General features: G+C 44.9%; 1 protein-coding gene across 1 annotated transcript in view; it reads left to right on the top strand.

Annotated features, from left to right (window-relative positions):
• Window positions 1–13,067, top strand: part of MYL3 (myosin light chain 3) — a 42,892-nt gene extending 29,825 nt beyond the window's left edge. Inside the window, exons 3-7 of the mRNA XM_050942821.1 lie at window positions 179–328; window positions 3,433–3,606; window positions 8,239–8,316; window positions 8,740–8,775; window positions 12,232–13,067. Coding sequence (XP_050798778.1) covers window positions 179–328; window positions 3,433–3,606; window positions 8,239–8,316; window positions 8,740–8,768 — 431 coding nt within the window. The 3' untranslated portion in view covers window positions 8,769–8,775; window positions 12,232–13,067. The remainder of the gene's footprint in view (window positions 1–178; window positions 329–3,432; window positions 3,607–8,238; window positions 8,317–8,739; window positions 8,776–12,231) is intronic.
• Window positions 13,068–13,822: the final 755 nt, after the last annotated feature.

The raw sequence follows: 13,822 nt of genomic DNA on the forward strand, positions 1-13,822 counted from the left end.
AGGAAGTGTGGTGAAGGAGGAATGCAAACATATTAGACAACAACAATGCTAATCAACTCTTCCAAATTGCAAAACTAAAGGTTCAGGGTCAGGTTGAGTGAGAGTTTGGTGGGAAGGCTTGGGTTGGCTATTACTTTATCTCTCTCTCTCTCTGTGTTTTTCTCTTTGTGTCTCCCAGAATTTAAGGAAGCCTTCTCGCTCTTCGACAGAACTCCTAAATCTGAGATGAAGATCACATATGCACAGTGCGGAGATGTTCTGAGGGCTTTGGGGCAGAATCCAACCCAAGCTGAGGTCCTCAAAGTCCTTGGCAGACCCAAACCAGAAGGTCAGTGACCCTCTTTCTGTTTGTTTTCAGTGAGAGATCTCCAGGAATAAATTGTCAGGCCAATTGGATCGTGTCTTTCTCCTTTGGTGGAAAGATTGATTTAAATTAACCTAACAACCTGGAACAGCCTCCTCCATGGCTCCAAGTCAATCGGGGGCAATGAGAAGCGATGGTCATGTGGTCAAGGCACTTGAGCAGAATCTGGGGTCTCTGAGCTCAATTCCTACCTCAACCATGCACTTCCTGGGCAAGTCACTTAGGGCTGAATGCTCAAAAGGAATTAGGTGTGATGCTGAGCGTCACAGCAACTAACTTCTAGGTACCTGGAAAAATCATGGCGATTCTCAAAGCACGAGTTAGGCATCTAAGCTCCTACACAATGAATGGGAAGACATAGGCACCTTGCACTGTCATTCACCAAAGCCACCACACTAGGCGGACAGCTGCCTAAGCTAGCCATTGGGAGATGCTGGCCAGAGGGGTGTGTCCCCTCTCACAGAGATAGGCACTTAAGTTCCAGCTGCAGGGAGGCACCTAACTCTGCTTGTGATTCTGAAGCTGAGAACCCTCCTTGGAATTAGGCGCCTCATGCCATTTGAGCAAGAAGCCAGGGGAAGAAAAGGCCTTTCCTCATAATTTTTCCCCCGGTGGTGAGGGTGCTCACCTGGGATGTAGGAGATCCCGGGTTCATGTCGCCTTCTGCCTGAAGTGGAGAAGCTGTTGCACTGCAGATATATAATTAAGGACCCATTGGAGCAGGAAATCTGGATCCTGGGTCTCCCCCATCCTGAGTGTGCTCTAACCAGCAGGTTATGGGGTCATACTCATATGGATGTGCTCTCCCTCTCTCCGTGTGTCTTAAAGAGTCTGCAGCAGGAGAGACTGAGGGAGCCCCACATGAGAAAAGCCCATTGCCCAAAGGTTAGAGCACTCACCTGAGAGGTGGAAGATCCCTGTTCAGATCCCTTCTCCCAGATGCGTACCCTAACCATTGGGCTGTAAGTTATGAGGGAAAGCCTAGTCCACATCTTCTCCTCTTCCTCGCCCCCATCTGTTTTGAGTAAGCTCCCCTCTGAGGACTCACAGGCAGCCTCTGGTCACTCCTGCTGGATCAGGCAGCTCTGGTGAGCAAGGCATCAGCGTGCCCAATTTCCACCAGTTTGTGGATGGCTCCGGGGCTCAGGCCCGTGGGCACCCACAAGGAGGCAGCCGTGTGCATGTCCAAAGGCAGAAACATAGGTGACAAGGGAACTCACACTGCAGAAACATAGGCGCCAAGCGTGTTTAGGTGCCTACAGGGTTCAGCATCGAGTGGTCCCAAAACGGGTACTGAGGTACCTAAAACAGGGACATGGGCACCTATCTTCTTTTGTGCATTCAGCCCTCAACGCTTAATCTCTCTGTGCCTTGATTCCCCATCTCTGTAATGGGGATAATGATACTTTCCTGCCTCACAGGATTGCCTTGAGGATAACATTCATTTATGTTTAGCAGGCGCTCAGATATTCTGAGGGTCAAATGAGCAGATAGGTAGACTGGATTGTAGGGCATTCCCTGCTCTTTAAAAAAAAGTGTCACGTGAACTTTAGTGTTGGGTTTTCAGGCCTCCTCTGAAAGCTCCCCACACACAATATATCTGCCCATAGGAATGCAGGGCTGTGACTCCCAGACCCATAACTATGATCTAGCCCTGCAGACCTGCCCACACTGTCTTCCACTTCCATTTAAGCTAATTGGAATGGAGGCCTCTCAGCACCTTGGAGAATCAGGTTTTTGTTGAATAATTATGATAAATCAAGATACAGCAAGTTTGGCTGATGACACAAGAGTGGACTTCAGGGCTATCCAAGAAAGAACTGTACCTTATGAGGACCTTGTTCCTTAGCTCAGTGGAGGGGGGCACAGGATCATAGAAAATAGAGATGGAAAAGGCCCATTTGATAACCAGCCTCTCTCCTGCCTGCTCCGCAGTTTTAAACATGCCTAAGCTACAGGGCTGCCACCACTACCCTGATGCCCTTGGGAGACAACCGCACAGCAAAACTGATTCCATTGCCAGGGCTGTTTTCCAAATATTCATTTTCATTTGCTCAATTTCATCTACTTAGTCTTAATTAATTATCATTGATTAACCCTAAACAATTGTTTCCCACTCCTTGACATTTACATATTTCAAATACTTGCAGATGCTGTCTGTCCATCCCCATACATGCCCATGTATCCATCCCCAACCACGCTCATGTATCCATCCATCCCCATACATATTCATCTATGCACCCATCCATCTACCATCCATCCATCTCCATACATACCCATGTATTCATCCCCAACCATGTTCACGTATCCATCCATCCCCATACATATTCATCTATGCACCTATCTATCTACCATCCATCCATCCCCATACATACTCATCCATCCATCCTGATTCTTCTCCACCTATCTATTCATCCCATCTATCCATCCAATCATCCCCATCCATCTCCCCATCCATATCCATCCATCTGTCTATCCTTATACATACACATCTATCCATCCATCCCCATTCATACCTATCTATCTATCTAGTCTAATTCATACCTTTCCATCCATCTATCCCCATTCATACTCATCTGTCCATCTATACTCATTAATACCCTTCTATCCATCCATCCATCCTCATTCATGCCCATCTGACCATCTATACTCATTCATACCCTTTCATCCATCCAGCCACACTCACACATCAATCTATCTATCTATCTATCTGACAGACAAGCTGGGTGAGCTAATATCTTTTATTGGACCAACTTCTGTTGAGGTAAAAAGACATTACCTCACCCATCTTGTCTCTCTAATATCACGGGACCAATACGGCTACAACATCATTGCAAATATCCATCTACCTAGCATTCTCCATACATCTCTCTCTCTCTTTCTCTCTCTCTCTCTCTCTCTCTGTTATTATCGTGGTCCCATGTTCCTGCCCTTCCATTTAGCTGACAGTTTGCCAAGCTTCCTGGCACACACATCCTGCTAGGTGTTGTTCACCTTCTCAATGTCCCTGAGCCCCACTGTCTCCCCAGAATCCCTTGCATCTTTCTTTTGAACTTGTGCTCTTACAGAAATGAACAGCAAAATGATTGACTTCGAGACCTTCCTGCCCATGCTTCAGCACATCTCCAAGACCAAAGACACTGGCACCTATGAGGACTTTGTGGAAGGCCTGCGGGTGTTCGACAAGGAGGGGAACGGAACAGTCATGGGTGCTGAGCTCCGCCATGTTTTGGCCACTCTGGGTAAGAAGAAACTTTCTTCATATAATTTCAACTTTGAGGTCTTTTCAACCCAGCTGATAACATACAGACTGGTGTGAATGTGCATCATTGCTCTCTGCTGGACAGAAAGGAAGGTGCACTTAAGCATCTGGGAAGATTATGTCATGGTCTAGTGTCAGGGGTTATAAGAAGTCCTAAAATGATTCCAGCTCAGGATCATTGTCTTTCAGCTCAAATGTTCACAGGTTTTCTCTCTCTCTGAGTTATCTCTTTCTAGTTCTATCATTGTGTTCCCCCTGATAATTGTTAATTTATATGGCCAAAGAATTGCCCAGCTCTGGCAGACACTTACTTTGTAAACTGTGAAAAATTCATCTGTGTCTTTGCTGTTTTTCTTTAGTTGCATAGACTTATGATGAAGGCATTCCATTTAGGTCTATCTCTGCTAATGATACTTGACAAGGTTTCTAACCATTAGAGGAGTGAAGTTCTGGAACAGCCTTCCAAGGGGAGTAGTGGGGGCAAAAGACACATCTGGCTTTAAGACTAAGCTTGATAAGTTTATGGAAGGGATGATATGATGGGATAGCTTAATTTTGGCAACTGATCTTTCACTATCAGCAGATAAGTATGCTCAGTGATCTGTGATGGGATGTTGGATGGGATGGGATCTGAGTTACTGCAGAGAATTCTTTCCTGAGTGCTGGCTGGTGAGTCTTGCCCACATGCTCAGGGTTTAGCTGATCGCCATATTTGGGGTCGGGAAGGAATTTTCCTCTGGGGCAGATTGGCAGAGGCCCTGGAGGTTTTTCGCCTTCCTCTGCAGCGTGGGGCATGGGTCACTTGCTGGTGGATTATCTGCAGCTTGAGGTCTTCAAACCACAATTTGAAGACTTCAATAACTCGGACATAGGTTAGGGGTTTGTTATAGAAGTGGATGGATAAGGTTCTGTGGCCCGCTTGGTGCAGGAGGTCAGACTAGATGATCATATTGGTCCCTTCTGACTCTAAAGTCTATGAGTCTATGAGTCTATGAGACAAGATTAAAACAGAATTTTAAATGTCAAGATCCCTTTTCACCATTTATGCTGTTTGTTTACTTTGGGGTCCAAATTAGGGTGACCAGAATCCCGATTTTATAGGGACATTCCCAATATTCAGGGCTTTGTCTTATATAGGCACCTATTACCACCACCAGCACCCCCCCCACACACACACACACATCGTCCTGATTTATCACACTTGATATCTGGTCACCCTAGACCAAATTCAGTGCCAAGGCAAGTGGTTCCAATGCCAGTGAGGTCAGGGGAGCTGCGTCCATTCAAAGCATCTTGGACAAAGAAACTAGTTTGCTCAGTTTTGTCAATTTAGCTAGACATTTCCCCTTTCTGGTTCTCCTGCCCCAGCACAACACTGTCTTGCCTGGCTTTCAAGCCCCAGTGGGGAATATTTCAATCCAAAGGAAAATCATTGAGTTAGCAAAAAAGTCAGTAAATTTTAACTTAGATTAGGACTTCTAAGAGCCCCAACTGGTGTAAATCTGGGTTCAGTGGAATGACATAGATTTCTACCAGCTGGCCCAATGCACTCAAAATCAATGGTGTAAAATTGGATTAACACAGCAGTGAAGCCAGCCCAGTACATTTTATTTTAAATGCCATCTATATTTTTGGCTAAAGCTACCTGACAATTTCACTTTCCAGCTGAAAAATAGGTTGACACCAACATTTTAAAATCTGCACACGTATCTTGTTACTGATTAGCAGATCTGAAGTGGCTTTTTGCATGTATTTGGCTCTATATGTGGGGGGGAAAGCTTTTTAATTCGCCATTAAGCAGTTAATAGGACACTTTAATTGCAACATACTTTCCTGGCAGTCACATACGGTGCTGAATAAGACCCTTAAGCAAACCCCACGAAAATCACTGGAAAGATTTGCATTGACTTCAAAGGACTTTTGAGCAGGGTCAAATCTTCAGCCGGTGAAAACTGGTGTCACTTCCTTGGCTTCGATGGAGCTCCAGCAGTTTATACCAGCTGAAAACTTGGCCTGTTATGCACACCAATAGGAGACATGTAGCCGCTCTGTCAGCGTCCGACTTTGAAGTTTCATTGCAACAGGTATGCGAAGCAGGGTAAAATTGGTAGCTCATTGTGGGCCTGTGGTTATTATATACTGCTACTATGGGGTTGCTTTAAAGGTCCCAATAAAGACCGAGGCCCCATTCATATAAAAAGAGACAATCCTTGCCCCCAAAGAGCTTACACTCTAAAGAGACTAGACAGACACATGCTGGGAGAAAAAACAGGGGCCCAGAGAGAGGAAGAAACTCCCTTCCTCATGTAACTAGTCCTTGGGCCTGACTCTGCTCTCATTTACACCAGCGTTGAAATCCAGATTGGTCCAGTGCAGTTGTGATGGGGCCGTCATGAAGAATTGAGATTTTAAAGCATACACTGCACCAGTCTTCGATTTCAAATGGGATGTGCTAAGGTGCAGGGAAGCCGAGGGGGAGACAAGCAGACAAGCCAGGAATGGGCTCAGGGGCAGAGACCATGGCAGGCCGGGGGCAGGGAGGTGGGGAACGGGCTAAATGCTCAGTTCATGTTGTGGTCACTTGGGCAGGAAAGTTCAATCCAAACCAAGGTGCAGGAGAGATTGTGCAGGCTCTGCAGCACTGGGGGGAGGTCAGGGGAGATGGGGCCCAGCGGGGACCACCCACAGAACCAGCACAGTGCAGGGGAGAACTCCCAGCCACTGATGGAGGCAATAGGACCCATGCTCTGGCCTCCTGGTCTGTGGACAGGGCCAGGCAGAGTTGCAGCCCCTGCAGAAACTGTAGCAGGGATTGGCCAGGCACTGATGATGTCATCTGGATGCTTCCTACAGGTTGGACTCTGGACAGATTCTGTCCTGTGCTGACTGACTGTTCTCCCCAACCCTTCTCCCACAATATCTTCACTTCAGCCTCACTCCAACTGCCCTCCGTTCTCCCCTCCTCTCTCTCTTCTCCCTCTTCTGCCCTGCCCGGCCCTCCTTCTTTAAGTCTTCTCCCTCCCCTTGCCTTTCCATTCTCTGATCCCCTCCTAACAGAGCAGAACTCAAAAGAAAACCTGTGGCACTAACATGACATTTGCCAAATATCACAAATGATCACCCCTCCTTGTGTGTTATGCTCCTTGTCCCCTATCCTGAATCTGTCTTGCCTATTTAGACTATTGGGGCCAGGACTCTCTCTCACTCTTTATACAACATCTCGCACAATGTGGCTACATCCTTAAGCAATCCCTAGGCACGACCATAAAAATATTAATCACAGTGTTACTAGCCTGAAGTATTCAAAAATCATGAGATCAGTTTAAAAATGCGAGATTTTTTTAAAAATAAACTAGGTTCTTTTTATTTGTTTTCTGGTCTCAGAACAATTGAGTTAACCTGGATCATGTTCTTAGGGTTTTCTCTACAACTAGAAACTCACTTTTTTAGAAAAAAATGAGAGCTGAGATTCTCACTTAATCACAGAACTCCTGGAGTTGGAGCTTTAAGAAAATTATACTCTCAATTAAATTGCCAGAGGTGGCAACATTGTAAATCATAATCATATTTAGTACTATCTAAAATACATTATTTCTGTAAATTAGTCTCTGTTAACACTCCAGATGGCTCCATCCTTTGCTCCCAAGAGCACCATTTCAATCAATATGTGTCGTGCCACTGATTTGTGTGGGAGTGGGAGCAGACCCTGAAAGACCAGAGGTCCTGGGTTACATCTTGGATCCCTTCTGGATCTAAAACTCAAAGCTAAACTGAAGTGACGTTACTATGAGTTTTCCTTGAGTGATAACTGAGTGAAAAGGTCCCATTGATGCCAAAATTCCATTGATTTTAATGGATTTCATTAATTTTAGTGGAAGTGAGGTGCCTAAACACATCTAAAAATCTGAACCTCAAGACTTTAAGATTTTACCCCTAAAGTATATTTATACTTAGAAAAGTGATAATGTGAAAATGATATGGTGAGGATTTCCACATTTGTTCAGAGTCACTGGCTTTTAGATCAAATTTCCTCCATCTACAAGCCCTAAAGTGGATTTTTAACATTCAACATTGGGATCTCTCTCTCTCTCTCTCTTTTTTCTTATGTGACATCTATCACCATAGCACCTGAGCACGTCTCAAGTATTAAAAACGCACGTTAACAACACTTTATTTCATCTGGGTTCTTTTTGCTCCTTCGATCTTCAGTGTGAAGTGAAGAAGGTATGCGAGGTAGCACAGAATCTGATTCTTTCCCACAAATAAATTTGTTAGTCTCTAAGGTGCCACAAGTACTCCTGTTCTTTCTCCCACACCCGTATGGGAGAATTGAAAAGTTTGATTTCTCCACACCAAGACAGCAGCTATGACTTGAAGACAGACAAACAGACAGATAGCTGCTAAGATGAGTAAGAAGGTGCTGTTAGTGTGTAGGCAGTTTTTGGATGGTGACCACTACCCAACCCAAGCGATGGTTCGGACACATAAAACCATAGAATCATAGAATATCAGGGTTGGGAGGGATCTCAGGAGGTCATCTAGTCCAACCCCCTGCTCAAAGCAGGGCCAACACTCCTAAACGCTGAGCAGGAATTTGTTTTTTTCTATCCAGGTGAGAGGTTGAGTGAAGAGGAGGTCGATAAGCTAATGGCTGGCCAGGAAGATGCCAATGGTTGTATCAACTATGAAGGTATGAAGTGGTTAGGGTTGGATTCATCTCACAAGGCTTGGTGTCAATAAGCCTGTGAAAGTTTGGCTCAACGATGGGCCTCAACCGCAAAGCTATGATTTCGATCTGACCTTCCTCAAAGTTTGGGTGCCATGATCCAGTTCAAGTCCATCGTTCACAATGAGATTCCTTGTCCCTTCCACAGAAGCAGCTGGGGCTGGCCACTCAGATATGGGCTAGAGAGACCAGTAGAACATACTGTAGATATTATCTTAAGGATCTGTCACCATGGCACCTGGGGGCTTATTTACAAAGCTACGTTGCATTCATTATGCAAAATGATGAGAGGGGAATGGAATTAAATAACAACAGTGCTGAACAGATGCAGAATGCTCCTGAAGTGAAGGAAATAGATGCTAAATTATCTCTTTCTATTCATTCCAGCTTTTGTGAAGCACATCATGACCAACTGAATACTCGGTGAGCCTCTTCCTTCTCCATCCCTCAATCCCATCCTTTGTTCAGTTTTCCCTGTTGACTTTTCAGCCTCCTCCTCATCTAGGGGGTGTGGGGTCACACGTAGCTGGAACTCAGCCTTTTTCTCCAAAGACCTTGTTTCCAAAGCCACAGTCTAAGATGCCCTGGATGCTGAGGAGAATTGCCTGACCAGCTAGCCCTCCACTGTGAGTTGATATCTACCGTTCAGTTTATATATAGGGGATATTTATCCCCTTCAGATCATTTTCAGGAGACCACAAGGCAAATACTCTTGTGAATGGTCATTATGAAATCTGAAGCTATGTTTTCATTTCAGTTTTGTTCAGGGTTGTATTTCCAATTTGCTCTTCCATCTCTGTTCTGGAAAACAGCACTTTTGGATGTGAGGGCATTTCAGAGACAAAATCTTTCAGGGCTAGATTTTCAACTCTTAAATCGATAGTTTATTGCACAAGAGGCTGGAAATAATATATCCCCAGTACCCTTATAACAAGAGGCCCAATTCAGAACCTATTGTCTGATCACCCACCCCACCAATTTTAGAGAGAGTAAAATGAAACTCACCCTTACTTTTGGCTTATCTCTTGCTAGCTGCCATAATATAGGCCTTTGAGAAGAGAGTGAAGGGTGGATGCGGGAACCATGGAATCAGTCTATGTCTCTGAGCTGGGCTTGGAAAACCCATCATTGTGTGATATGCAAATGATCAGTCACTGGGGATGAACATTTTCAGTGGGCTGTAGGAGGAACTCAGACAAGAACTGCCATTCAAGGGAGTTACGCATAATTTTCCACACTGCACTGGATCTAAAGTACAATGAACCTGTGACCTACCTTCTGAAAACTCTAGTGATTTAGGGTGCTTACATTTTTGGTAGTCCAATGTAAGATACCCTAAAAGGGCCTCACTTTCAGAAGATAGGCGCTCAGCACTTTCTGAAAATCAGGCCCCTTAGAGGTGTCCCAAGCTGGATGCCTGAAAACTGAAGACCCTAAAAATCACTGATCACTTTTGAAAATATAGCTGTGTAATTTAAAGGCTTTGCTGCAGGGGTGAAAGTAAGCTGGTACGGGCTGATACGGCGTGCCGGGAAAAAGTAGCCACCAGTACTGGCCCGTACCGCTGACTTTAAAGCACTGCTATGACAGCACTTTAACATCAGTGCCTCTTTGGCGTCCCCCATGGGTGGCCCTGCTGGGTCCCTACCAGCAGGGTAGTCAATGGGGGGGCACAAAAGAGGCAGCGATGAGGGGCATAAAAGGGGCAGTGATGTTAAAGCTCTGCTCTGGCAAAGGACCCTGCAGTAGCAGCAGCGGCGGCTGGAGCCCTGGGCCCTTTAAATCGCTGCTGAAGTCCCGGTCAGCATGGACCAGGCAGCACAGATGGGATGCTGACCCCAGCTCCAGCCCTTCTGCCCAAGGCCTTGCCCCTTTTCCAGAGTGGGGGGTCAGAGCTGGCCCCATACTAGTGAAAGCTCAATTTTACTTTCACCCCTGCTTTGCTGTCATAGTCTTTCCCTGTAGGGAAGATGAGAAGAAACTGATTTGGGAGGAAGTCACGGGTAAACAAAAATGGTTGTCTAAATAGAAAGAAGTAACTCAAGCTTATGGTTCTAAACCCAGATTCTCTATTAATGGCCACTCACAACACTGATTCTCCACCTTTATGGGCAGCTCTCCCAGTTTTCCAGATGAAGCCCTGGATTGTTCCAGGCAGAACCTTTGGCCTCCCATTCAGTAATGCGTTCTCCAAACCACAATACAGCTTAAGTATCTCAAACCCAAGTCTCGCCGTTTCAAACTGGCTGAACTTCATTTCCAGTATTTACTACCCATGGTTTTCTTATCCCTTCCTGGAAAACATTTCTGCGTGTCTTATCCCCGTATTTATATCTTGATAGCCCATGGGAAAAGTTTGACCTAAGAACCAACCACCCCATTTATTTTGCAAAGGATCTAATAGGCCAGGAAAGAGATTGGCTTCATTTGGACCAGTTCCTTTCTCTTCAGCTTTGGTTTATTTTTCTACCCATGCACTGACTAGGCCCAGCTTTGCTTAGCTTGTGAGATCTGACACTGTCACAGCCCACGGTGATAGGACAGCAAAATGTAGCTTTTTGGTTTTGTGTTTCTCTGAGGCCCAAAGGAGTGAGTTCATTTGAGTCAGAGTCAAGTTCAGGTCTCCAGTACTTTGGTTCCAAAATATAATTTGCCACCAAAATGTGAATTGGCTTTAAACAGCTGCAGTTTTCTTGTCACGGTCCAGTTCTCTTTCTTTCTGGCCTTTCTCTCTCATCCCTATGTACACACTGTTTTATCTAATGCATAGCAAGTTTAAATCCCCTCCAGCCCACATCCAGAATGGACCGTGTCCACAGCTAACATAATTCATGATTATTATTTAGAGATAGTCCCAAATCAAACGTGTGCCCCCCCATCGCAGCTTTGGGAAAATTCGGATCTGGAGCTCAAACTGATAACAGACCTCTAACCGTATAACAAGCCAACTCCAACCCCTGGATATGAATCCATCTGAATTTTGTGGCTATTTAGATCTGAATCTGAATTAGGAGCGTGGCTCTGATTTATGGGTCAAACCAAAGCATCAGGCCTGAACATCCCAAACCCCGAGGGAAGCATGGATCTGAAGCCAAATGTAGCAGCTTAAGTGATTTGTGTTCTTCTTGTTTATGGTCATTGGTTATCACAACTAGTTTGCCTGTTGGCATCTTTATTCTCAACCACAGACTGGTCCCTCCACTTACTCTCCAACCAGCTGCTGCAAACTCTTGATAATACAGTATAATTTGTTACATCCTCTGCTAGCGAATCCTCGGTTTATTTTGTTAGATCTCTGAGCCAAGTGCTTTTCTGGCTTTCAGCCAGCTCTTGTTGCTTCACATTCAGCCTGGCCGTAGGGAAGCATTCTCAGATTTGCTGAGCTTTTCACTTCTTACGCTAATAACTCAGAAAAGGTACAAGGCAAAGGTGATGCTGTTTCCTCTCTGTGGGATGGAAACTATGGTCAGATAAGAGTAATGAGTGCAATACATGAAACAACATAGGGAGGTAGTATGGTATAGAGGATAGGACACTGGGCTATAACTCACTGTTCCTGGCTCTGCCACTGGATTGCCATATGTCCTTGGGAAAGTCACTTTGCCTCTTTGTTCTTCTATTCCCTTTTCTGTGTTTTTATTTAAGACCCTAAGCTCTTCAGGGCAGGGATTGTCTTTCACTTTGTACAGCACCTACAACAGTGGGACCCAGTCTCTGGCCCTTACTGCAATTTAAATAATAACACTAGAGTGAGAATCACTTTGATGTTTCATTATTGAGAATCCGAGTGCAGAGCCAAGAGAATATAGAGCTGGTTGGGGCTTTGCCTTTTGCTGAGTTTTTTTTTCCCTTCGTGCTTAAAAATAACTTTGTTTTTAGGACAAGACAGATTCCGACAAACCCCTGATGCTGATTGGATTTCGACGTAACAGGAATGTCTCTTCATTTTCCAGCCCAGATGCCTGTTACAAAGCAACAAAATGTCCCAGCCCTGAGGTTATTTGGATAATTTTTTTTTTCCCATGGGAGGATGGGTGGCCTTTACAGAAATGTGGTGATCAGAAGAAACTGGGGTCTGAATTATGAGTACCTTGGCAGTCTCATTGCTCTCTGATACAAGAGAGAAAACAGTGGCTTGATACATATAGGCTTGGGGAAAGGATATTTCACTTATTTCATACCAAAAAGAACTGGAAGATCTGAAATTTAGCAGAGTTTTTTTTCCCCTCTAACACAACTGGATCCATCTCTTTGCATTTGTTGCATCCAGAGGAATTTGAGGCTTCAAAGTTAGCTCACAAGTGGGGTGGAATAGGTGGAATTAACACTGATTAGTGTAAAGATCTCTCTGGTGTGCAGGAAATATTCTTGGGGGGTATATTGGTCCTTAGGAAATGTGGGGGAGGGATGCATAATACCCACCAATGCACCATCAAATGCAACCTAATGCATCACCTTCTGGGATGTAGAAGGCACAAGTTTATTTTCAATGTGAATAAAGCACCTTTTTTGGCATGAAGTGTGGGCATTTTAACTTGATTTTGTGTCAGTTAAAAGGTGTCACAAAATCCACCTTGTCCATAAAGGGCTCTTCCAGTTCAACCGCCTGAATGATGGAGTAAGTGAAACATCTAACCCAGTTCAGATTGGAGAATGTTCTGATACAGGTGCCTCTTGTTACTGTAGCTTTTCTCATTAAAGCATCTTTTCTCATGTGTGGGGGTCTTTGTTCCTTGTTTGCTGCATTGTGTGCATGTGTATTAGAGAGGGGCCATAGCTAAAGCCACAAGTCTGAACTGCAGATTGGGGTCTGAATTTCTCATTTCTGTGAGGGGCACAACAAAATCATGGTTCCAACCCTTCTGTACTGTGGTGGTTTGAGGTGCATTCCAAATCTGATGGCAGGACGTTTGGATTCTGTGTTCGTACCTTTTAGAGCTTACTTCTCTCTGCTGCAGAAATCCCTGGGTGAATTTCTGTGGCCGGTGTTATGCAGGAATGCAGAGTCCATGATCACAAGTGCTTCCTTCTGGTCTTAAAACCTATGGATCCATTGAGACAGTCTGTACAGTTTCAAGCTGCAAACTTGGATCTGAATCTGGAGCTGAGATTCTGGTTAGGTCCAACTGAATAGATAAAACTCAGCCATTTTCTCCAAGGTGAGACAAAACGTCACTTCGATGCCTTCTAGACAAGCCCCCAAAATGATTTAGGTCACAATGAAATTTGCTATGCACTGTTCTATATAAAACATTTTGCAAATACTTGCTACCCATGCAAGCAATAGAACCTTGGCGGCACTGACGAAGCTGCGTATGTAGTACCCCCTATCCACCCAGTTACCTTCTTAAATGCCAATCTGCTTACAGGTTGTGATGGCCAGGCCTGGGTTCTTCTGGATCCTGCCACCCACTCCTCAGTGTGTAACTTCTTTATTCTCTTTCCACAGGAATTTATTTGGCAGTGCTTC

This window comes from Gopherus flavomarginatus, chromosome 2, assembly GCF_025201925.1.
Source record: "Gopherus flavomarginatus isolate rGopFla2 chromosome 2, rGopFla2.mat.asm, whole genome shotgun sequence".
NCBI classification, from domain to species: Eukaryota; Metazoa; Chordata; order Testudines; family Testudinidae; genus Gopherus; species Gopherus flavomarginatus.